We start from the raw sequence: 25,415 nt of genomic DNA, 5'->3' as shown, positions 1-25,415 counted from the left end.
TCCTATCGGATTTCTTGGTTTTTCAGCGGGGTTTGGGTTTGGTCAATACAATTTTGATTAATTCTACTAAATTTTTACTTTTTGTTGCTTCTTTTTTTCTCGTAAAATCGATTCATACCGTTTCTATGGACACTGCGCCTACCCTCCCGCGCGTATCGTTTGTAATACGCAATAATTTTAACGCGCGCAAGGTGGTCGGTTTCAAAAGAGGTGGTCGCGATATGTGGTATTGGTAGTCTCACCATACTGTGTACAGCAATATATTTGACCCCCCCCCCCCCCCCCGCCCCCGGGAAAGATGAAAGTTACAAGAAAATTTAAGCCTTATAAGGAAAGATACAAGAAATTCTCAGAATACAGATTTTTTGGCCTTATCCTGAAATAAGTCACCTCTCTACTCGTGTACGTGTGTGTGCTCGCAGCACAGAAGGGTGATATATTCAACTTTCTAACATTCAAGAGACCATTTTGTATCACCAATGCGTGTGATTTTTGATGCACGAAAAGAAGCGAGAAATAACACATTTCTGTGATAATTGTATCCAAAGCACACATTAGCTAAATCGCGGGCCGCCTGCTTGAAGCGCAGCCGTTCATATTCGCACTTCGATCTTCTCAGGATCAGGAGGAGGAGTGAGACTTTGGGTAGCCAAGTTGCTCATTTCAGAATTTACGGTAAATACGAACTTTTCATTCCACCTTAGCCTTAACCTTAGCATTAACTGTCTTACCTTAAAAATCTGGTTTATCCTACAATCAGCCGAGCTCGAGGGACATGCAGTTTGAAACTCTGTCCTAACATCATCCTTTCTTGCGCTATGCTGCTGCGCTGCATGACCGGCCGAACGCACGGGCACGCCCCCTGCCGCCCGGCCCGGCTGGCTTGGTGACGTGAACACTACCACCGGGCCAGGCTCCAGAGCTAGGCGCTAGCCGGCCAGCCAGCCATGGCATGGGCGCGGGCAGGGCATGCATCGTGATCTATGTCCTATGAGTATGACATAGAAAATTGCATGGGCACACATTGAATAGGAAGGGTTTCCTGGCTGGAATAGATGTGGATTCTTCTCATTACGTGAGAACAAACCGACATGCTATGCCATGCCCATGGCCATGCCATGGCCACATAAGCTGAATTGTCAATTCGAAATCCGTCTCTTTACTTTAGACTTTATCGAGTGGAGCCTACAGAGTCAGAGTTTACTTCAGTGCCCAGGGACAGGGTTCAGCGGCAATAAGTACAGAGACTGAAGTCACTGAAGCCCAAATCATCCGAGACTGTCGACTGGGTATTTTATATAAATTTAGATATCTACCAAATTGATGGCAAGATCAAATGTATAGTAAGACTAAGACTAAGAGTTCAAAATTGATTGAGGAAAATGTGAAATACTAGGTCAAGGCGTTTCGCTGTCTATCGCAGTCTCAATATGCAAGTCGAAGAGTGTGAGCAGTATACCCAGTTGTTGTGTGTCCGGACGATCAATTTTAGAAAGTCATTTGGAAAAAATTACAAGCGAAGTTTCATCAATTTTTAGTACAAAACGTTAGGAAATATTATAAAGAACAAAACAGAATATGATTACAAGTATTGAATTCATATTTTTAGTGTAATCCACAGACAAAAAAGAAGGCTTCAAAAAGATAAAGTGTCCGGACACCCGACCCCCCAGCCTACTGGAAATGGTTGTTAAAAAAGCATGACATTAATTTTGTATGCTTTGGAGGTCTATAGAAACAAAAGACAAGCACAGGACAACAAATTTTGGTTAGTAACACATTTTACTCATAGTACTTTTTATAGACTATATAGGCCTTGATAGATCTGGCTCTCGGGCCTAGTAGCCTAGATCTATCTGCTCTGAAAAAAAAAAAGAATTATCGGAAAGGTGACAAATTTCAAATTTACTCGTATTATGTCAATATTTTTGTAGGAATTAAAACTAAACACCTACTTGAGAATAAAAAAATCAGTTTTAAAACAGCATAACTCAGGAACTTAACAATAACAGCAAACAACATATCAGGAACAGAAGACAGAGAATAACTAAACAAAGAGACTGGATCTGTAGTGTTGTATCTGTGTCTGTTCATGTATTAAAATACTCTATTTATACCTTTGGCCTTCCTCGGCCCACATCAAAATTGTTGCTACAGTAACAACATTGTTTAAATCATTATAAAAAACTAACCAATGAAATTAAAGAAAATAGAAGAACCCAACTGAAATGTAGTAATCCAATTCATTGTATAAACCAATGTACAATAAGATGAAGGTGATAAAAGATGTCTTGGTGATTATGTAATAATGGCATTAGAAACTAAGGAGTCAGGTGGGGGATTGAATGAGTGGAACACCTGAATAGAGAAGGACAAAAGAGAATCGGAGGAAAAGAATCCAATGTGGAGATCGGAGGATGAATGAAAACTGAATATAATTAATATACAAATAATGAATGTTTATGAGTGCAATGGACAGAATACTTCATGAGGTGAAAGATGAAATGATCGCTGAGTTGAATGGATCATTCATTTCATCTTTAACCGAATGAAGTATTCTTTCCATTGCACGATTGAAAAAAAAAATCATTATTTGGTTTATATGAAACCTAAAAATTTACCTTTTTTCATATGAAATTTATGAATTTCGATGCAAGAGTTCGGTCTGCTGATTGTTACATCATTACAACATGTGCACTGGAAACACAAGTAGTACGTCCCTGCAGCCTGCAGTCTCTGTGCGCGCGTGTAATGGACAAAATCGTATGGATCCAAAATTGCATGGTTGATGACGTAATAGCAAAATGGGCTGAATGAATGATATCAAACAACCAATCAATTCACAAGGATCTATCTAGGTGTCATATAAACTCAAATAACCTAAGTTCAGACTGCAAGGGCAGTGCTGAAAAGAAATGCAAAAGAACACAAGTCTAGACAGAACAGAAATGAAGAAAACACAAGTTAAAGAAAATGAACAAAATAGGAAAATTACAAAATAACCATCCTACATTTTCATGAATAGGCCTACTTATTTCATCTAAAAGAATTGACGTTTCAAGGTATAACTTTAGGTTAGGGAGTCTATTTTTGTGTTAGTGTATGGTAGTGTCAGATTCACAAGCCTTAAATGTTTTTTTAGAAGTAGATACTTAGTAAATGAACATAGACGAGATATCACATATTACGTTTGGACACACTGTCATACTAACCTAAAATAGATGTGTCTGCGATAATGTAATAATTCCTTTCTTCTTTATTTTTTTCATTTACAGACTCAAAAGTATGGCAGCTTTACCTGCAGGTAAACTGAAATGCATCTTCTTCAGTGAATTTCACCCACAAGCTGGACCTAAAATCACGTATCAGGTAGATCTACTAAAAATTTTGATAAGATGTTCAAACTTTCAAGAAATTAGTAGAACTGGGCTATTTTTTTTAACTGTATGCTACTGCATTGTACACTCACCAAATGACAAACACAGTCAGGGAGTCCAGGGAGAAACATGACACTTTTCATCTTTCAGATATATAACCTTGTAGGCCTAACTCTTAATATTTGGACTGAACAAAATATCTTTGTTTGTTAACAGACTATAGATATACCATAGAGCTATTACAGAGCTCTATGGATATACTAAGGTAAATATTGCAGTAAATGTTGATTTCCCAAGATTTGACTCTCATAGATTTGGCAAACTTCTAAGTTTTGGGGCAAAAAGTGAGACCCTGGGGAGAAATGCGACACCCACACTGCATACTATCACAGAATATTATTCTTATATTATTGATTGCATATTAGTTAAGTCCCATTTCATATACAAAACATCTGAGATTGATGGCTGCATGTAGTTTTAATTAAGCTTTTCATCATGAAAAATAATATCAACTATAGTCATTTATTCACCAATTGGTTAGCCACTGTAAGAAAAAAAAACTCTAAATAGATGTTTAAAAAAAGTAAATCGGGGATTGTTTATCTGGCTTCCATGCAACATTTTACAGCAGTTGTTAGCATATTTTTGAAAGGGTGTTGGATGAAGCCTATTGAATGATTTAGGCCTATATGACATTCATATTTTCTTCTTATCTTCCTTTATCCTTCCATCTCTGTCTTCCCCTCCTCCTTCTTCAGATGTTTCCTAAATACATTCAGGTTGTGGTCAGTACAGAACTTTACAGAACTTGATGGATTATTTTTATAAACTAATGCATTTGGGTTTAGTGGAGAGGGAGAGTTATTTTCTGTTGTTTTGTTTCTAATCCATATATGTATGTAAAAAAAAAAAAAAAAAAAAAAAAAACCAGACAGGCCAAATAAGAGAGGTCTATAGACAGATTTATTCCATCTAGGCAAATTCCAACCTTGATGATAATGATGATGATTTTGTTGGTGGTTGTGGTTTAATATGATGATGATGATATTGAAGAATGATGATCGGTTTTACCTGATGATGAAGTTTCACAGAGTCTAAATTGCATTTTGCTGTGAAATACGTACATTGCCTTTCACCTGCAGGTTCCAGATGATTACTTTTCTAGGGAGCTTTTTGATATAGTCTCTGTCTACATCATCCCAAAGCCTGAATTACAAGACAAGCTCATCACCGTGTAAGTTTGCAGAGCTCTTGCAAATATTCAAAACAAAATTTAATTACCTGTATGAGTTGTGTTCTTATTTGTTGGAATGTCAAATGATATATGTGATATATTTCCCCAATTATGATAGATTTCACATGAGAAATTTATATTGTCACTTTTATTCCCAATTTATTTTATGCCATGATGACGATCCTTTCATGTCTTCGTGGTGTTGGGCTGCTCTTTTTTTTTCAGATCAAATCCCCAAATCTTTTTTATCTCTCCTATTCTCTCATGCTAAACAAATATAGCTGATCTTATAACAGCGAATTGTATAATTGAGTGTAACTTTAAATTCATGGGAAATAGCCAATAGGTATATAAGCTTATTTCACATTTGCAAAAAAATTCAAAACCAGGTACATATGATTTCAACAGTAAAATAGGTATAAAATAACATTGGCCCGAATTCACAAAGGTGGTTTTGAAAACCCATAGTTGAATCCATGGTTTATGCAGATTTCCTGTATTAATTACGCCTAATTTAGCGCGTATCGGGCGCGTGTATAAAAAATGTCCAATGCTGATGCGCGTTTTTGTCATAGTACGCCAAATTGACGCCTGTTACCATGGTAAGATACGCTATTTTATTCATGAATCCACTGTTTTAAGAGTGGACTCATTATTCAAAACAGTGGACTTATGAATAAAAGAGCAAGGATAACCACGGCAACAGGCGTCAATTTGGCGCACTATGACAAAAGCGCGCATCAGCATTGGACATTTTTGATACACGCGCCCGATACGCACTGAATTAAACGTAATTAATACAGGAAATCTGCATAAACCATGGACTCAACCGTGGGTTTTCAAAACCACCTTTGTGAATTCGGGCAATAATTCTTGGCACAGATAAAGAAACATACAAATACAAATGTGCCAAATTTGACAAAGGCCACGGACCTTTCAAAGGTAAATCCCAGACAGTTACAAAGAAATAAAGAAGGTAAAAATAACAAAACTAACCTATAGGCAAAAGAAAAAGAAATCAATTGCATTGTAGGATCTGTTCATTTAACACCTTTGTTCTATTTTTTTCCTGCTAGTAATGTCAAACAGGGTAAAGTGATTGGATGGCCCAGCTGCATCCGAGATGACAAGTATGCCAGGAATGAGTATCTCTTCAACGTCTGTTTTGTATGTGACTCTAATACAGATGTATCACCTTACGAGACACTGGTAAAAAAGTTGTCTGCCTACTTCACAACACTCGAGGTAGGTTTCACTGCTTGTGTTCAAAGGGATTAGGTCTATTAATGAAATTATTTCCTTTCTGCTTTTTTGCTTGGTTAGCCATTGTGTTGGGAGACAGGGGATGAAGTCTGAGGAGGTATCTATTTTATTTATTTATTTTATTTATTTATTCATGCATGTTCACAATGTACAATGTAAAATAATACACAGATAATATATAAATATATATATGAAACACAAGTAAATAATGAACATACAAAGGTGTTACAACATAAGCTAAAAGCTTGATTGGTTGAATCACCTTTAAACTGGTTTTGCATCAAAGAAAACAAAATAAAAATGTAAGAATAAGGAAGAGAAGAAAGAAAGAGAAGAATGTAAAAGTGATAGACTGCCGAGATATAACAATTAAGTTTTAAATTGTTATGAATATATGGTATAGTAATTCAACGAAGTTAAATTCTTAATCTTCAGTTACGAATAGAAGAAAGAAAACAAAATACATGTATACATGTACGTTACTAGCACTTTACAGATTCTGTAATTTTGAAAGGAGATTGTGCTTTACAGCCAATTTAAAAGAATGTGAGGTTTTCAAATTTCGAATATTATGTGGAAGAGAATTCCAAACATCTGAACCACGGTGTCTGATTGATTTATGAGCTAATGCGGTGCGGGGATTAACCAAATGTATGTTCGATGACTGTCTTGTGCTATATGAATGGACAGTGCTGTTAGGCTGAAACATTGAAGAAAATGAGTCAGGTAGCATATTGGCATTAAAACGAAACATAAATAAGGCAGTTTGCAAAAAATGTATATCTTCTACCTTCAAGCACTTCAGCTTTACAAATAAGGGATTTGTATGGTCTCTGTAACCAGACCCAGTACATATGCGAACTGCTTTCTTTTGCAGGAGAAATATATTGGTAGTTGACACTTTAGATGTAGCCCAAAGAACATTGCAATATGAAATATGTGGCAGTACAAGAGTATTGTATATCATCAATAATTTCCTATCATTAACAAATGTTTTTACCCTATATAATACACCAATATTTCTAGAAATTTTGGTAACAATATGAGTGACATGATCACTCCAGTCTAGTTTCTGATTAACATACACACCTAGAAACTGTGTACGCTGCCTTTGTTCTATTTCAACCCCATCTACTTTAATGCTTATTTGTTTGTTACCAGTAGATTTCCTCCCCTGAAAATGAACAAAATTTGTTTTTCCTAAATTCAGGGATAATAGGTTACTCCTGAACCATAATGTCAGCTTCGGAAGTTCTGAATTCAGCATGTGCTCTAGAACATTTACATCACGATGTGAAATGAAAACATTAGTATCATCTGCAAATAAAGTGTAATGCAAAGCAGCTGAAACATCACAAATATCATTAATGTAAATGAGAAATAGTAGTGGGCCTAGAATAGACCCCTGTGGGACACCACATGTTAAAGAAGAAACATCTGAGTCAGTACCCTTGTAATGAGTATATTGTCTTCTAAGAGATAAATAACTTGAAAACCATTGTTGTGCGACACCTCGTATTCCATAGTGGTCCAATTTACAAAGTAGAATCGAGTGATCAAGTGTATCAAAAGCTTTGCTGAGATCCATGAATACACCAACAACATGCTCGCGAGCTGCTAAGGCAGTTGAAACACGATCATAAAACTTCAATAGTGCAAGGTCAGTGGAATTGGATAGTCTAAATCCATATTGTTCAGAATTCAAATACTTATGATCATCCAGAAATTTATAAAGCCTGTTATAGACAATTCTCTCTAAAACTTTGGAAAAACTGGGTAGTATTGAGATTGGTCTATAATTAGATACAGTCGCTGTATTGTCTTTTTTGTGAATTGGAACCACTTTGGCAAGTTTGAAACTAGAGGGAAATACTCCTGTTGACAAAGATAGGTTACAGATGTGTACCACCGGGGTTATAATTGAACCGATAATCTGCTTTAACAAGGACGTGCTTAATTCATCATAACCACAAGAGTAACTATTTTTAAGAGTACGCACTATATTCAGAATTTCAAGATAATCAGTTGGCTTAAAGAAGATGGAAGATTGTGACGAGTTATGCAGGTATTTCCTAAAATTGGTACCATGTGTATCTATTGTCTTAGCTTGATTTGGACCAACATTTGCAAAATAGTTGTTAAATGTATTTGCAATTGCATCTGCTGAGGTAAATTCCTTTCCAACATGAATAAACTTGTTTGGGGTATTTGGATTATTTCGCTTACCTAATATATCTTTCACAGTTTTCCAAGTAGAGGAAATATTTCCCCTTACTCGTTCAAACTGTGAGGAATAATGTGACTTACGAGAGCAACGTATGATTGTTGTCAATTTGTTCCTATATTTCTTGTATTTATTTATATTTTCATCCGTTTTATCCTTAATACTACGCTTATAAAGAACATTTCTCCTCTTTATTGACTGCATAATTCCCCTGGTTATCCATGGGTGATATCCTCTTTTCTTATTGATTGATTTTTTATATGGAAAGTGTTTATTGAAAAAGAAATGGAATCTGGTCCAGAAATTGTCATAAGCTCTATTAACATCACTAGTGGTGAGAACGTCCTCCCAATCTATTGAAAGTAAATCTGTGTTAAGATTATTGATCCCTTCATTAGTGATCCTTCTCTTCCCTTTACATGTATGTACATCTCGTATTTTCGGTAAATTGCCAATTTTAACACCATACATTATACAGAACACAGGAAGATGATCAGATATTTCAGAATAAAACAATCCAGACTCAAAATGACAATGAGACGCCTTTACAAGGATATTATCTATTAATGAAGATGAATGATTGCTAATCCTGGTTGGCTTATCAATCATGATATTGAATGCATTTGAATCGACGATACTTTGGAAGCTAAGGGAGTGATTGGATTTGGATAAAAGATCAATATTGAAATCACCCATCACACAGACCGATTTACCAGATGAGTTAACAGTTGACATGAGGCATTCAAGATCAGCAAGAAAGTTAGTCACATCTGTGGTTGGTGGTCTATATATTAGACAAACTACACATTTCTTTCCATCAGGAAGATCAACCTTAATGCATAAACTTTCATCAGCTCCTCTCGTTAATGAGAGGTCGTTCCTAGTTTTGAAGGATAGAGAGTCCTGAACGTAAAACATCACTCCACCACCCCTACCATTTGAGCGGTCTTTTCGAACTAGATTGTAACCATCCAATTAAAAAAGTGGAGGTGATTTAGCATTTAACCAGGTTTCCGATATGCCAATTATTGAGCATTTAAAATTCAGTGAGGATAAAAGTATATCAAAATTTTCATGATTCTTTAAAATACTGCGAGCATTGCAATGCAAAAAACTTAAATATTGGGTTTGATTTGATTGATATTTTTAATATATTTATTATATAAATGTTAGGCCTACTTTAAAAAAAGATGCATAAAGCAGAACTCTATGATTTTTGTATTATGATTGATAAATCACACATGCTCTTCTGACCCCCCCCCCCCCAAAAAAAAAGAAGATGAAAATGGAAATGCAATTTCTATGTGGAAGACTAGCTATCCTTTACTCAAGAAAGAAGAAAAATTAAATTGACAGTGAGTCCAACATATACCAACCGTTTTTTTTTTCTTTTGTAAGTATGCATAAAATATGTGTTGCTTTTTTATTGTATTATGTTTATTGAAATTTTCCATGGAGAATTTATTTAGTGTCTTGATTTGTTCACAGCTGGAATGCGCCTTTCTCTCAAATGAGGAAACCAAGTGCAGAGTGCCAGATATATTGGAGAAACTTCTTACTCATCTGAATGAGTTTGGAAAATGTTCAGTACCAATAAGTGAGTGGTAATTAGTGATGATTAGTAATATGATTATTTACTTATTGTTTGGTGCCTGAAACCACCATTCAGCTAATGTGACAGAGTTCTAATTCAGAAATCAAGACATAAAGGTACAGTATCTGGAATTAAATTACTGCTTGTAGTATATTATCAAATGTCTCTTGCAAGTTCCAATTCTTTTTTTTTTCTTTGAAATTTTCTCATGTGGAAATAATTGATATTCAAATAGCAAAATATGTACTTCTGAAATGAATTAGTCATCTAAAGAAAATATATATATAAAGAAAATTATATATGTTTGTAGTCTGAAGACGATTGTGACTGGCTGTGGGCTTGATGTGAGGGAATAAAGGAAAGGGATGTTTAAAGGGGAATGAAACCTTTGAAACAAGTGGGCTTGTGTGGAAACAGAAAAATCAAAGAAAAAGATCAAAGAAAGTTTGAGAAAAATCAGACAAATAATAAAAAAGTTATGAGCATTTTGATATTGGATCTCTAATGCTATATGGAGATCCTCCCATTGGCAATGCAACAAAGATGTGTGATGTCGTATGTGAACAAATATCCCTTTGATGGAGTATAAAATACCCCAATATATCTCTTTATGCTCTTATGATCTACTGATAGATGTGATAAAGGGGGCAGTTTAAGTGAAATATATATTTAAAAAAACTAATGGGAAAGTTGTTCACATGTGACATCACTCATCTTTGTTGCATTGCCAATGGGAGGATCTACATTGCAATTATGATCTATACTTCAAATGCTCATAACTTTCTTATTATTTACTTTGGTTGATACTTTGGTTTTTCTGTTTTTGCACAAGCTTTCTTGTTCTAAAGGTTTCATTTTCCTGTAACAACAATACAGTCATGGTAATCCATTTACTGCTGGGTAGATTATGAAAGATCAGTTTTAGGCTTGCGCAATAGTTCATCTGTAGGTTTTCAATCATTACCATCTGTCAAATCAAAATAATGTGATATTGTTCATGTGAATAATTATTGGACTGCAGTCATAGGGATGTCTGGATTTTTTCAACAATTGATTTTTAAGACTTTGAAGAGGCTTTATTGTTATAAATTATAAAAACGCATTTTATGTAATATCTGTAGTAGTAATGAACCCATTGGTGTCTTCATTGAATTTTCAATGTCAGGATATTTCAATATTTTTGTAATTCTGAGCTGCTCTTGTCTATTTTAACAAATTTTTCTTTTCTTGGCAGATGATTCTAACACCATTCATCTGAAGATTGTACCACCTACCAAAGAACCACAGTCTGTCTTAGAGCACCATGTTCCTATGTTCCTGTGCAGTAAAGAACATTATGATAACACACAGTGGGACCTTACATCACAACAGGTGACTGGGTTTTTCATAATTTTGAGCGGCTTTTAGTGATTAGTTACCCTTTTCTAGGAACTAAATCCGTACCAATGTAAATCTGATGTGTATCATTTACCGCAAGAAAGGATCACCAGTTGTTGGTAAAGTTATTTGTAGCTTATGAACAGCTTTATGAAACACCCCCAGTTATCTATAATCTAACCTGCCTTTATTGGTTACTTGCCTGTAAAGGCCACACTGAAAGTTTCTCCTATGAAGTAAAAACAAAAATTACTGTGAGACTTCACAATGAAATAGGTATCTACAGCCTAACCTGCATTTACGGATGGCCTGTCGATTAAGACTTAATTCAAAATTTCACTTGATTGTACGGTAGTTTCTCTTTAAAAAAGGCCTTTGTCTCGAGAGGAAGTTTCTTTTCCCTCTACGGTGGTCTTTAACTGATTCTGATGTGTAGTTTTTCTGAGTAAAGTTTGTGGGATTTTTAATGATCCTGTAATCCGATCCGAAATTCTAACTAATTAAATCATTTACCATTTTATGTGTTGTTTCCCGTTAGATTCTTCAATATATTGATGGAGTAAATCATGTTCAAAGGATAGCTGTTGAAGCAGATGTTGATTTGAATCTAGTCAAGATCTGCCTTCAAAACTTGCTGTAAGTAATACATACATTTACCTAAGATATTTTACCAATATAATTCTATATTCAAATATTGCTTTGTATTCTGAAAAGAGCAAACTGGAATGTCATATAAACCTACTGAAAAGATTTGTAAAGAAGTGCATTGTTTTACTATTAAATTTGGTCATGCAGGATTCTTTGTATTGGTTAAAAAAAGCAACAACAAATAATTTTACTACCCATCATTTAGACACAATAAATGTCATCAGACAGTATCTCAGGTTTTGATTTCAGATTTGTATTCGAGTCTCATAAAACCACAATGAAATAGAAAAGTGTGAACGCCATATAGAAAAACTCAATTGTGTATTAAAAGAAATCAGTATCCAGCTTTAATCTAAATGAAAATTCACAACATTAGGGAATTTGCCTTGTTGGTCAGGCTTATCACAACAGTTAAAACATTTTCACCGTGCTAGATATTTTAAAAATATATAGCTAATGGATCAGATATTGGTTTACCAGACAGTCTTTTGTGAATTAGAATGAGTAATTAAACACCCAAGTTGAATTGGAATATTCTTCGTTAATGAATTCCATGATTTTTTTTTCATTTTCAGGTACTATGGAGTCATCACTATTGTTCCTATCTTTCAGGTAAATATATGATCTATGAAAAATGGTAATTTAATGAAACATGATAATAAAGATAAACAGATTGATATCATATACAAACAAATATAAAATGAAAAAAAAAACCTCATCACTTCACCTTCTTACCAGAGTACCAGGTGAGAAGTTTCCTTTAATATCACAAAGAAAACTGAGTTAACATTTTGCCAAATGCATAAAGCCAGTGAGCTAATGGAAAGCTTATGGTCTTCTCTATTAAATCAACATCTTACAAACATCCGAAACAAAAAACGCCATTTCTCTACACTCCTACATTATACTTCCATCCCTCCCAACCAACCAAAACAAAATACACAATATACAATATATATTGAGGGATAGCTTGTGGGACGACTAGGAGCCGACCGACCGTTTTTATTGTACATGATAAAACAAATATCGAACTTGCAGAACACCGTTCTTGATAGATATTAGGAATCTATAATGACATAAAATACATCGTGTATTGTAGAGTAACAGTGACAAATGAACCGACCTCTTATCCTATATTATGCGACAAGTCAGACCAGTTGAAAAAACCAGAGGTAAAACTCGATGAGCAAAAAACTCTGGAAAAACTGTGAGAGACTTTTGCAAAACCCCCCTTGTGGGACGACTAGAGTCGACCATTTTACTTGCCAAGTTGTCGTGAAACACAAACGAGAACATATACAAATAACATCAAATCATTGATACAAATGCTCATACATATTTATCCTCAAAAACAAATGATTGGTCAATCACATTCGCTCATCTTATACGAATGAATGTGTACGCCCAGGATGAAAAAACATAGATAAAACTCAATGAGCTAAAAAACTCTGAAAAACCCCAGGCCCAAAACTAAAATGCATAAAGCAAATTTATATAACAATATGATAAATTTGTCTTGGTGCTGTCACAAGCTAGAATGATTTACACATACACTTTCCATTGCCACGCCCTATAGCGTGTTCATCTATGACACCTGTCATGCATACCATTGTGCCCATTCTTCCTTTCAATCAAGGCGCCGGACCACGGCGTAAGAATGAATACATTAAAACGATAAAACAACATTTGCCTGCTATACAAACGTACCGCAGGCAAATAATAGTCTTCTCTATTAAATCAACATCTTACAAACATCCGAAACAAAAAACGCCATTTCTCTACACTCCTACATTATACTTCCATCCCTCCCAACCAACCAAAACAAAATACACAATATACAATATATATTGAGGGATAGCTTGTGGGACGACTAGAATTTCAAAGAACGGGAACAAAAGCTATAACGAGCTTGAGGAAATTCACGAAAAAACCTAATAGTTACTCAATTGTATCTGCAGCAATACCAATTTAACAAAATAAATAATCCTTAGCCTGAAAAATTTCATTTTTAAAGGCAATTATTAAAATATGAAAACAAATTAAACATTTATATCTAAAATGTTCTATACTGATTTTCGTACAAATTTAGACATTATCGTAGTGCTCGTGTATAAACTCTGCCACAGAAAACAAATTAGATTTATCGTCATCTAATATGTACATCAAAAATTTCCGACCATACTCCCACCAAATATTATTATTATCTTTGATGATTTTTCAAACGACTACCTTGTTAACCCAAATAAAACATAACCATATGAAACACATGTATATACATGTTTATCCTACAAATGTAAAGATTTAGAAACCAATAGCCTATGCTCCATACTATCTTCAACATAGCCATCTTTGGCCTTTTCGCTTCTCCACCTTCCATGCCTCTTCCACATCCTATCTGGTACCGAAGCCCTGGCCGCTGCCGTAGCTCCACCAGCTCTTAAAGAATGAAGACCTAAATTTGCAGTACCGCAAACTTCTCGTAACCGGGCCAAAACTGTTTCACGGGCCCTTGTATAACTAATGGGCTTGTTTTTCTTTGTTAGCCCCTTTTTTCCTTTGTTACAATACAATGGTCTAAAAACATACTCATCAGACCCTGAAGCTACATTTATGTTCCCCATTTCAACATAAGTTTTCAAGACGCTAACAGGACAAGCACTCGTCTGCCCCATACTAATTACAACAGAATTACCCTGACGATATTGATCCGTTTTGCTCTTACGGATATGAATTAACATAAAATCTCCCTGAAATTCAATATCAGCTCCCTTTAAAGATAATACTTCATCAGATCTCAAAAAACCAGAATAACTAAGTACTATATAAGCGAGATCTCTCCACACTACAATGTCTTTACTCCCTTTGTATTTTTCACATAATTCAATGATTTGTTCAGATGTCACTATGTCCTTCTTCACAACCGGTTTCGATGATTGTCTTTTTGCGCTCTCCATCAAGTTTTTAACAAAAGAATTTTCAGTAGGATCACTTGCTCCAATCATACTGTGTGCCCATTTAATTGAATATAAAGCGGATTGCACAACACTGACTGAAGACCCTTGATTCATTAAACTAGAAATGTATAAAGCGACATGAATCGGCTGTGCTGGTAAAGGATCACCTCCTTCCGCTAAAATAAATGTCTTCCATCTATCAAAACCCGAACGATACCTCTTTGTAGTGCTTTCACTCTTAGCGTCCAACATCTGCTGAGCCATAATCCTGGAAAGCTCAGAAAACTTGTCCGATTTAATCCCAGCTGCCTCGATCTCTCCCTGAATTCTCTCCTGGACACCTAGATCTGGAAAAAATAAATATGAAACACAACTAAAAACGTACTTTGAGCGCTATCATGGAAAATTTACTCTTCTTGCTGCCAAATATTCCATTATTCCCTTTTCCTTTCTTGACAACATCAGAATTCAAGATCTCATAATCTTTAATGAAATAATAGAATTCCGACCCATTCCATACCTTCGACCAATATGGCGCAGATCTCCAAAGTGGCAGAATTAAAGAGCCATTTGCTTTTTCCCGAAACAACTTATCCACAGTTTTAGCAATCAAACGGGGTGGTGGTACCCACCAATTTAGACCATCTGTCCAACTTTGGCAAAAAGTGTCAATACCACTTGTCCCTCTACACCACCATTTTGAATTGAACCTTTCACATTTAGCATTATAGTTACACGCAAACCTATCAACTTCATGCGGACCCCATCTAGCATCTAGTTGTAGAAATAAACTCCAGCTTATATGCCAATCATCACTATCAGCCGTCCTACTCAAATGATCGGCCCATTTGTTTTCAGTCCTCGGTATCCAAACCGGGTCAATCTTCATTCCTGTTTCTTCACATATTCTGCGAATCTCCATTGCTTTACTTTGCAGAACAGAATTTCTACTGCCTGCATTCACAATTTTTGCCACATTTTTATTATCGGTGTACCACCGTACACTATGCCCTTCCAGGCTACTTTTACAAGATAAAGCCATTCTCACAACAGCTTCCAGCTCCCTCCAGGTGGAGCTTTGAATCCTCTCAGATTCTGACCAAACTCCCATGAGTTCTGAATTTTCACATTCTACGACATAACCTCCATAACCAAAACCAGAAGCATCTGTATATACCGAACGGTCATACATTACTACCCCTGAAATGGAAGAACTATTCAAAATATCAATATTGTCTCTCCAAAAGAACAATTCCTTCAGCACATTTGGTGTTATCAAAACATAAGCGTTCCAACTGGCTCTACTATTCACACACTTAAATGCTTCCCTTGTCATTAACTGTACTAAATGTTGCATCACTGTATGCATAGAAACAATCTTACCCAGAATACTTGCTAACAGTCGAACTGGTATCAAACTCGCATTGAGATTCTGAACTTTATCAATTAAATATTTAATCGCCACCTTTAAATCATCAATTCTTCTAGTAGATACCTTCACAACATCATTTTGAAAATCCCAATCAAGCCCGAGCCATGTTGCACAAGGATTCGGTTCCCAGTTGCACTTATCTTCCGCAAGAAGAAAACCTAGACTTTTGAGATCATTTTGAACTTTTACGCTCAACAATCTGGCCCCTTCCAAATCCCCATGACCAGCAATACCATCATCCAGAAAAAGTACTGCTTTATGCCCTTGCTCCCTCCAATGACCTACAACTGTCTTCATGACCTTCGTGAATACATATCCTGCCGTCGAAATACCAAATGGCAATACGTTGAAAACATAAAATTTCCTTACACCATTACTTTCCCATGCAAAACCCAAATACCGCCTATGTTCCTCAATAATTTCGACATGATGGTAAGCGCTTTTAAGGTCAAATGTAAACACAAAATCACCTTTTCCAAAAATATCTGCCACAACAGTTGAATCTTCATACTTAAATTTATCCTTAAATAAATGAGGATTAATATGCCTACAGTCCAATACCAAACGTAATTTACCCTTGTTATCAGATACGGTCAAAGGATTTATGATCAAGGGATTCTCATTAACCTGTGAAACACAACCTTTCTCTAACAATCTACTGATCTCTTCTTCAACAAACTTAGAATTATCTAATGCCGAACGATTATTTGTCAAATCCACTCTTTCTGGATCAGAATAAAATGGCAATTTATATCCATGCTCTATCACATCCATTACCACCTCATTAGCATTTATATTTGCCCAAGACTCAAGGTTTTCACGTAATCTCCCTACAGGAGATGACACTGTATCTGCACATTTTGAAGTGCCAACAAACAAAGCTTTCTTTATGGCCTCTGAGGCACGATTTGTCAAATTTAATGTGAGATAATTTTCACTTAACTTTGCATTCTGTGAGGCATCACCGCCCATCTCTCTGCACTCAGCCCTCCAGTGCCCCGCCTTGCCACAGGCGAAACACGAGCCAGGCTTCCTGCCAGCGAACAAACGCGTAGCTCTCGGCGGCTCCTGTGACTGCAAAGGTGGTCCAAAACTTGTGCTGATGCTCGAACCTCTGCCCCCGTATGCTGATTTATAAGGCGTGAATCTAGAAACGAATGGTTTCTTCCTTCCTAAGTCCCTGCTCTTTTTCTTCCGCTGAGCTCGCGATTCTGCACGAATAAGACGCTTCTCGTCATCGGAATCTGCCGCCAAACTGTTCTTCTCGTATTCATCAACCGTGTTCCAGCCCCCATCTGAACTGTCCGCTATTTTAATCAGTTTCTGCCTGTGCTCTAAAATCTGAATACCTTCACTGATTTTCAGTTGCGCTTCAGCTTTTCCCGTGATGTCATCATCTTTCAAAATTGCGTCAGCCTCCTTGAGTTTCCTCGTAACCTTCACGTTAACTTTATACTGTTCTTCGTTGCCGCGTTTGCGAAATTTGTATTGATCCTTGCTCATATCTTCAATCTTTGCGATTTGAGCCTCACTCAAATCACGTTGAGTGTCACTGATGCGTTGCTGAAAAGCCCCGAGTTTATTAGTAATAAGAGTATCAAGCTGCGTAAGTAAGCCCGCCTGGCTTTCACGTATTTTCGAGTCCACAAAACTGGCTACTGCGGTCGGCTCCATGTTGTCTTGGTGCTGTCACAAGCTAGAATGATTTACACATACACTTTCCATTGCCACGCCCTATAGCGTGTTCATCTATGACACCTGTCATGCATACCATTGTGCCCATTCTTCCTTTCAATCAAGGCGCCGGACCACGGCGTAAGAATGAATACATTAAAACGATAAAACAACATTTGCCTGCTATACAAACGTACCGCAGGCAAATAATATTACATATCATGTTGGGTGCATATCCTGATACGACCTAAAAGGAGAACAATCATTAAGGAAAATTTGCTCATGAGCCAACTTCGTAAAGGCTCAATACAGAGACCCTCCAATTCCTACTTCTGGTCAATATGGTTAAATAAAATTCTTGTTGCACAGATATAGTTGTAGTTAGCAGTTTTCTCTTTGTTTGTCCTTTGTTACAGTATTCTAATGTTTACATAGTGCAACCATCTATCAACAGCCTCATGGAGAACTCCCAGCTACAAAGAGAGTGTATTGAATATGTAACTCTCCCAGGTAATCTTTCATTCTCTTTCTTGTTTTCTGTCTTGTTAGAACACTTGTTCCACCCCCAACTATCTCTTTCTCTCTCTCTCTCTCTCTCTCTTTTACTCTTCTCTCAGAGTCTGTCTTTCTCTCTCTCTTTGCCTGTCTATTTTGCTGTCACACGTACACCCCTAACTTCTTAATTTGATACGTGATTATTGGTAATAGATAAAATGATTGTGATTGATGTCATCTATTGAGAAAAAAGAACCATTTAATTTAATGTTTTTTAGTGATTGTGATTGATGTCATCTATTGAGAAAAAAGAACCATTTAATTTAATGTTTTTTAGTGATTGTGATTGATGTCATCTATTGAGAAAAAAGAACCATTTAATTTAATGTTTTTTTTTGCACCCACCATCCAAAAACTATCATGGCGCTAGAAATTTAATTATATGTTCTGACTATTCAAGTCAATCTTCAGAAGTCACAGTGAACTCTAATTAAATTTTGTTGTTACGATTATGATAGAAATAAGGATGGTGATAATCATAATGATGGTGAAGCATTGGATCACTTTATTCTCTTAATATGTATCCATGTATGATCAAATAAATATTTAAGTCAGTGGCCATTGGTTTTTACACAGAATGCCTGTGCTGTTCACAGCAATCAGTAATGACAAGTTTCACCTTTTCATCATTGTATCAGGTTACAATCCTCCAACCTTGAGATCTGTGATGCTACTGTATAGTTCACTTTGCCCTGGGATGACAGTCAGAGATCTGTGTATGAGACACAATCCTAGAGCACTCAATATATGTGAAAGGTGAGTTCATTCTTTATTTGAAGAGAATCATACACATGCAAGGTATGTTCCAGCCGCCTTGATTTCTATTTATCCTTGGAAGTGTCATTTCTTGCCCCCCCCAAAAAAAAAAAAAAAAAAAAAAAACCTGATCGTGGTTTTGTCAGTACTATGATTTTCTTTTTCTTGGTTAAAAATCTTGTAAACAGTGGTATTATAATTCATATTTATATTTCAGACATCTCATTCAATTTGGAGTAGTAAAAGGGCTGATTAGAAGACTACATAAATACCCTGTCAAGCTGCCAACTGCTGATATGCAATACAATGCTGGGAGAAATCTAGACAGGTATGTTTCATATTTGATGATTTGTATAGACAATCTTAAGAAGTTGCTGTGAGGTTTGACATCAAGTGTTTCAGATAATAATGATAATGATAACAATGATAATCTATTTATAATATCAAGTTGTTTCCGGTAGTTAAAAAAAAAATTGGAAAGCACAATTTGATAGAACTCATGATCATCACTTACTCTTGGGGTTGCCAAAGTTCTCAGCATTCCCAATTCCTAGACTCAAAAAAAGGTCTCATGATTGTTAAATGCAAACAAAAATGTAACATGCTTTTAAATTATGTTCAAAGTGAGAAAGTAGTTACTTCTGTCTGGCGAGTCTAATAATTATTTGATCATTCAGACATATCCGGCGCTGATTACAAGACATCCCTTCATGCTTCATTTGGGAGACTACTTGTGATTGCTTTTCCAGAATTGTTTGATTGACTTTACAGTGCAAATTTTAAACTTTATAGGGGAACATATAATGTCCCTTGGCATAGAATATTCTAGTACCCCACCTACTCTGGGCGAAGGGCAGCTTCCCCATTGTTTTTTGGAATGCCTGCCACTTACAGTGGTGGGACTTTGTCATCTCCATTAAAAAAATGGTCTGATACATGATTTAGAACTTTTTGCTTTGACTTCTCCCAGCTTTTCTCTCCACGTTCATGATAACAAACATATACTGTATATTTTAAGTTACCAAATCATAAAATTTATTAAATCTTTGCTACGTATGTCACTTCCAATATAATTTTTACTAACATGACCTAGTATATTTTTTGTTTTTTTACAGGTGGATGCAAGGAAAGCTAAATTTTGATGAGATTTGTTGTGGGACAGGAATGAGCCACAAGGAATTAGATGAGCAAGTGGAGAAAGATGTGGATGTTTCAGTCTGCTGGAAATGATAGTCTCCGTTGACAGCTGTTGATGAACTGATCTTTCATACAGGGTCCTGTGATTTAGAGCAGCTGAATAATAGGAACTGATGTGTATACTATGGGAGGGGTTGTGGAGTTATGTGGCCCAGTGGATTAGTGTCCAGGCTTTGAAACAGAGGGTCTTTGGTTTGTATCCGAGCCACATTGTAATTTCCTTCAGTTGGAAATTCATCCACATGAGCTCTACATTTAACCCAGCTGAGGTAAATGGATACCCAACAGGATTAATTCCTTGAAAGCACCAAGCTCCGTTTAGCAGCTGGAGCCAAAGCCTGGGTAAACCACTGAATAAGAATCTGGATAATCAGCATCTCATTAATGCTATTTATCATGGGTCTATGCCATTAGGATATGGATAGAATTGTGAGAGGTGTAATCAACTGGAAATGAAAGTTGCAACTTTGTCAGCCGTTGATTGAGTGACAGTCGTTATAAGGACCTATGTGACCAGCCACTCTAAAACTCACCCAAAAAGGCCAAAATGAAGTTGAAGATTTTCATTGAACTTGATTATGTGCATCCAAAGCTTTACAATGATATATAACTTGTCATAATTGATTAGCAATAACCCACTCAAGTCCTTGCTTTCCTGAAGAAGAAATTTAGAGGGAGCTATTTTCTAATTTTTTGCATTTGAAGACCAAATTACTAATTTTGCTATTTACAGAGAACCTTAGCTAGTGAGTTATTATGGTTTTGAGGTGGCTGGTCACCTATGATTTTGAGTGACTGAACAGTTTAAAACTGTTCTTCCCAAACCATAGTCTGAAATGTGGTGCAGCATACTACTGTGCCAGCTGATGAAAGCATTAATGATGTTAAACTTTCGTGAATTATAAGGGTATTATTTTGACAGAGCTCTCTGTGTTGTAAGGGCCTCTATGGACTGATGGAAACAGTGCACTATTTAAAACACTCTGTAACTGCAAGGCAGGCATGTAGCCGGGGGAGGGGGGGGGGGGCAGTGGCCCTCCAAAACGTCCCAAAAAAGGGGAAAGGGAAGAAAGGTGTTGCTTTATTGTTTTTCCTTATTTTTTGTCAAAAGAATAAAAACCTAAACAGGTCATTCTTCTATCTCTTCATACAAAATTTTGCGGGATAGATATTGAAAATGCCTTTCCCCCTTCTTTCCCACCCTTTTTTTCTACTCTGTTTTTCCCCCTCTCCGGCTGTAGGACTTGTATATTTCTTGCCAGCAATTATAAAGTATACATTGGTTTAGAATATCAAAAGTATTTTTTTAAGTGCATTGACGCAAAATTACCTCTTCTGGTCAGAGCAGGTAAACATGCCGCCACTCCCTGCATATGCTATTCCTGCTTTTCAGCAACCAATTTTGGCAAGTATCTGCTCAAGGGGGCAGGCATTAAATTCGCGCCGTGCTATATGCAAAAGTTTATACATCGAAACTTTATCCTACATCGCTGCACATCCATCTTCTGTCTTGTTTTGGGCCATCAATTTGAAACTATGAATATTTCTGAAGTTTCCTAATCGCACAAAAGGAAGCACTTAATATGAGCAAAATTGCACAATTTTGTGTTTCTTCCAAAATAAATCACAAAGGTTTCCGTGCTTCCCATGCATGGGAAAAGAAAAATCCCTTTTGTAGCTTGCATCATCTCTTTCACATTTTGTGCTATTTTTTTTTCATATTCAAGTTCTATAATCTAAAAAATATCAAAATTAGAGCAGGTAGAGTTTTCAGAGAAATTTTGAAATTTCGCAGGAAGGAATATTTCCTCCTTGTTTACATATCTTACACTCTGTTTTGCAAGTGTATGGCTAAATCTTTTGCTATCAAATCTGATCTGAGCAAGGAAGGCATTTTATGCAACTTCTGTTCTCAATTTTTATAAAACAAAGCTTCCATGCTTCATGTGGGAAGAGGAATTATTTCAAATTGCTCAATCTTTTCCCATATTTGGGGTGCTCATAATTTCTTTCAAAAACATTTTTTCTTAAAATCTCAGCATTTGAATTAAATTTAGGTACTAGAGAAGCAAGAGACGTCTTCTTTTGATTTGAATTTGATGAGATCTGTGATGCTACTTTGCGCGAGTGGGGCAAAACTCCCCCCTCCCTGCACCTCCCCCCCCCCCGGGAGTGCGTTTTGCGCACTCTGTATGTTGGCATGCACTTACCGCCCCCTCCAAAATTAAATCCTGGCTACGCGGTTGCTGCAAGAAGTAGGCACTATACCAAATCCTCAATGGATATAATGCTTTTTCACCCTTTGTTTGTTATGGATTCATTGAACCACAATTAAAATGTTTGTATCAATATCATGGCATTTTTCATCGTCATTGGGAAAAATTGGTGCTGTGTAAGTATTTTCAATTGGTTGAAGGCTCTGACTCGAGCCAAGCACCTTGGAGATACCAATGGTTTGGAAAATTACTGTTGTGAGATGTGTGTGGTACAGGGATTTATGAGAAACTAGAACTATCACTGAAGGTGATTAATACCTACACCGTTACCATGGCAACAGTTTCCAACACATGGAAAAAATATGTCTTGTCCATCTTAACCCTAAGACCTATGTGTGCGCAAAATATCTTGAGAATTGGTTAAAAACTGATGGAAGTAGTTTGAGCCGCAAGATTGTTATCTAATTTTGGGCATATAATATGTTGTTACCATGGCAACATGATTTCCGACACACAAAATATCCATCTTGCACATTTTCACCTCGAAACCAATGTGTAAGCCAAATTTCATGAGAATTGGTCGAAAATTGAAGTAATTAAACTGCAAGTTTTTTTACCCAATTATTTGCAATATGTCATTACCATGGCAACACAATTTCTGACACCCGCATAAAAAAATGTTTCTTGCACATCTTTACATCAATACCAATGTGTGTGCCAAATTTCATGAGAATTTGATAAAAGCTGACTAAGTAGTTTGAGCTGAAAGATTGTTACCTAATTTTTTGCCAAAATATACCGTTACCATGACAATGCTATTTCTGACACATGCGAAAAATGTGTCTTGCGCATCTTCACCCCAACACCAATATGTGTTCCAAGTTTCATGAGATTTGGTTAAAAACTGAGGAAGTAGTTTGATGCGCAAGATTTGGAACGGACAGCCCAACCGTAAGCTGATTCCTATATACCCCCTTCAAACTTCTTGGGGGCGGGGGGGTAAAAATTGAGTCAAAGCTGATAAATTTGATGTAAAGAAGTCATGGCCCTGTCTTACAAAGAGTTACGATTGATCCAATCAACCACATCTATGGATGGCCAGCAATGTCAACATCTGAAATGCAAATTTGTTCAAAGTATTTTCTTGATATGCTGTATATTCAAACATTCATTGTTCTCTTTCAGTGCGATTCTCTGTTTACAAAGGAGATTGTGCAAATTTCTTGGGGAAAAAAATATGGTATGGATGGATTTCCAGTTGAGATTGATAAGATAAATTTGTATATGTAACTCTTGTAAGATGGAGTCCTTTTCTTAATGTTGTACATCCCTACACTTGATCAGTAGCTGAATACATGAATTCTTCACATATGAAAGTCCAATCTTGGAGGAAAAACAAAGAATGTGAGGAAGGAAATAAACATATCAATATTTGTCCAAACAAGAATTTGTTCAATGTGTTTATTTATCATAATAAATCCTATTTATATAATCATATATATATACGAGTTGCATTGTGAACATGGTTCTTTGCTGTTTTGATCCACACAAAGCTCAGTATGCAGAACCTAATCTGTCATTTTGATGAAAGGATATGTCTACTTACTGTGTAAAGTTTATAATTAACTATTTACTCTTACTGGTAACTGTCATAAGTATCATCACCTAGGTTATATGGATTCTTTAAATTTCATATTTAAGCTTTCTATCCTCTTCCCCTTATTCTCTCTCTTTCTTAATCTTTTCAATTCCCTTCTTTCTATTGTCTTTAATTCCCAAATTTTTAAAGTAGTAAATATGATCTTACCTATTACTCCAAAGCCAATACTCAAAATAAATGAACAAATCACACCAAAATTATCCTAATGCAATTTAATGCTGTGACTATTTATTATAAAAGATATAATGAAATGCAAATAGTTAAAGCACTATTAAAACAAAAAAATAATGACCAGTGTCATGAAACACGTCTTAATTTGCCTACAATGCAAACAAGTATCTTGCAAACATATAAGAGATAGGAATTATTATTTTTGTCTTGCAAGTACATGTTACTTTGTCCAAGTGAAATTTCTTGGAATGACAGAAATCTGTACAACTTTAGAAAAACTTGACTGAGAAAAGGTTAATAACACATTTTGTATTATGTCTGGTCTAGACTCGGAAAATGCTTTGGCTTTCACATTTATTCTACTTGTGGTAAGTCAGCTTACATACATGTATAAGTGTAACTTTTTTTTTAATCAGTGCTAATAAGCCAATGCTTTACAGTAAACACAACCAAACAATCTTTGTATAAACTGAATTATAACAACAAATGTTCTGTTCTGTTTGAAGAGAACATTTTTTCAAAACATTTTCATTTGCAAAAAGAAGCTGCTGAAAACTGCTTATCTAATAAACGAGAGCCAATGGAGTAAATTAGAAAGTCAAAAGGGGCCTAAGCTTTCGATCCTAGCAGAATCTTTGTCGGAGGCAAAATGACAAACATAATTATACAGTGGAAGACCCATAATATAGACCACAGACAAGCTACAGCAACACTAGAAACAAGGAGACAAAAGGGGCATTAGTGAGTAGAGAAGACCAATCAGGTTAGTGAAGGGGATGAAAGAAAAGGAGTAGGCAGACACAAAGGGAAGTTAGTGTAAGTAAGGCCAGTAAAAGACCTCAAGTCAAGAGGGATTAAGATAATGAGGCAGGCAACATCAAACGGGACCTGGAACAAAACAGTGATAGAGGGTATGAGGAAGAGATGAATAACGAGAATTAGTGAGAGGTGGGTCAAACAGGTTACAAAGAAAGGCATAATAAACTGGTGCATAAGAGTGGGGAAAAAAGGAAAAGAATGGGGAACAACTGATAATGTGCAAAAGACATATAATTTTCATTTCACATATTTTTTTTTCATTAC

The 25,415-nt window shown here is 36.0% G+C and overlaps 1 protein-coding gene across 3 annotated transcripts; it reads left to right on the top strand.

Moving 5' to 3' along the window:
* The first annotated feature begins 583 nt into the window (after positions 1-583).
* LOC129257196 (GATOR1 complex protein NPRL2-like) lies at positions 584-23,998 on the top strand. Of its 3 annotated transcripts, none has more exons than XM_064097113.1 (13): positions 588-675; positions 1,610-1,768; positions 3,276-3,369; positions 4,520-4,611; positions 5,688-5,856; positions 9,587-9,695; positions 10,927-11,063; positions 11,608-11,705; positions 12,293-12,329; positions 18,194-18,287; positions 18,971-19,088; positions 19,306-19,416; positions 20,204-23,998. In XM_064097113.1, exons 3-13 carry the CDS (start codon positions 3,286-3,288, stop codon positions 20,316-20,318), a joined length of 1,164 nt encoding a protein of 387 aa, XP_063953183.1. In that variant the 5' UTR covers positions 588-675; positions 1,610-1,768; positions 3,276-3,285; the 3' UTR covers positions 20,319-23,998. The 3 variants fall into 3 exon arrangements, with proteins under 3 accessions (XP_054751448.1, XP_063953183.1, XP_063953184.1); XM_064097114.1 differs by lacking the exons at positions 588-675; positions 1,610-1,768 and adding exons at positions 898-994; positions 1,169-1,289; XM_054895473.2 differs by lacking the exon at positions 1,610-1,768 and having other exon boundaries at positions 584-675.
* The last annotated feature ends 1,417 nt before the right edge of the window (positions 23,999-25,415 follow it).

The sequence above is a fragment of the Lytechinus pictus genome, chromosome 3 (genome assembly GCF_037042905.1).
Source record: "Lytechinus pictus isolate F3 Inbred chromosome 3, Lp3.0, whole genome shotgun sequence".
NCBI classification, from domain to species: domain Eukaryota; kingdom Metazoa; phylum Echinodermata; class Echinoidea; order Temnopleuroida; family Toxopneustidae; genus Lytechinus; species Lytechinus pictus.
The sequence above is the reverse complement of the archived record's forward strand: the minus strand, read 5'-3'. Positions and strand labels throughout refer to the sequence as shown.

Excerpts from the sequence above, each read along its gene's own strand:
- LOC129257196 (XM_054895473.2), top strand. The coding sequence starts at position 3,286 with ATGGCAGCTTTACCTGCAGGTAAACTGAAATGCATCTTCTTCAGTGAA. Across the intron at positions 3,370-4,519 it reads GACCTAAAATCACGTATCAG|GTTCCAGATGATTACTTTTC; the intron begins GTAGATCTACTA and ends TTTCACCTGCAG. Across the intron at positions 19,417-20,203 it reads GCTGGGAGAAATCTAGACAG|GTGGATGCAAGGAAAGCTAA; the intron begins GTATGTTTCATA and ends GTTTTTTTACAG.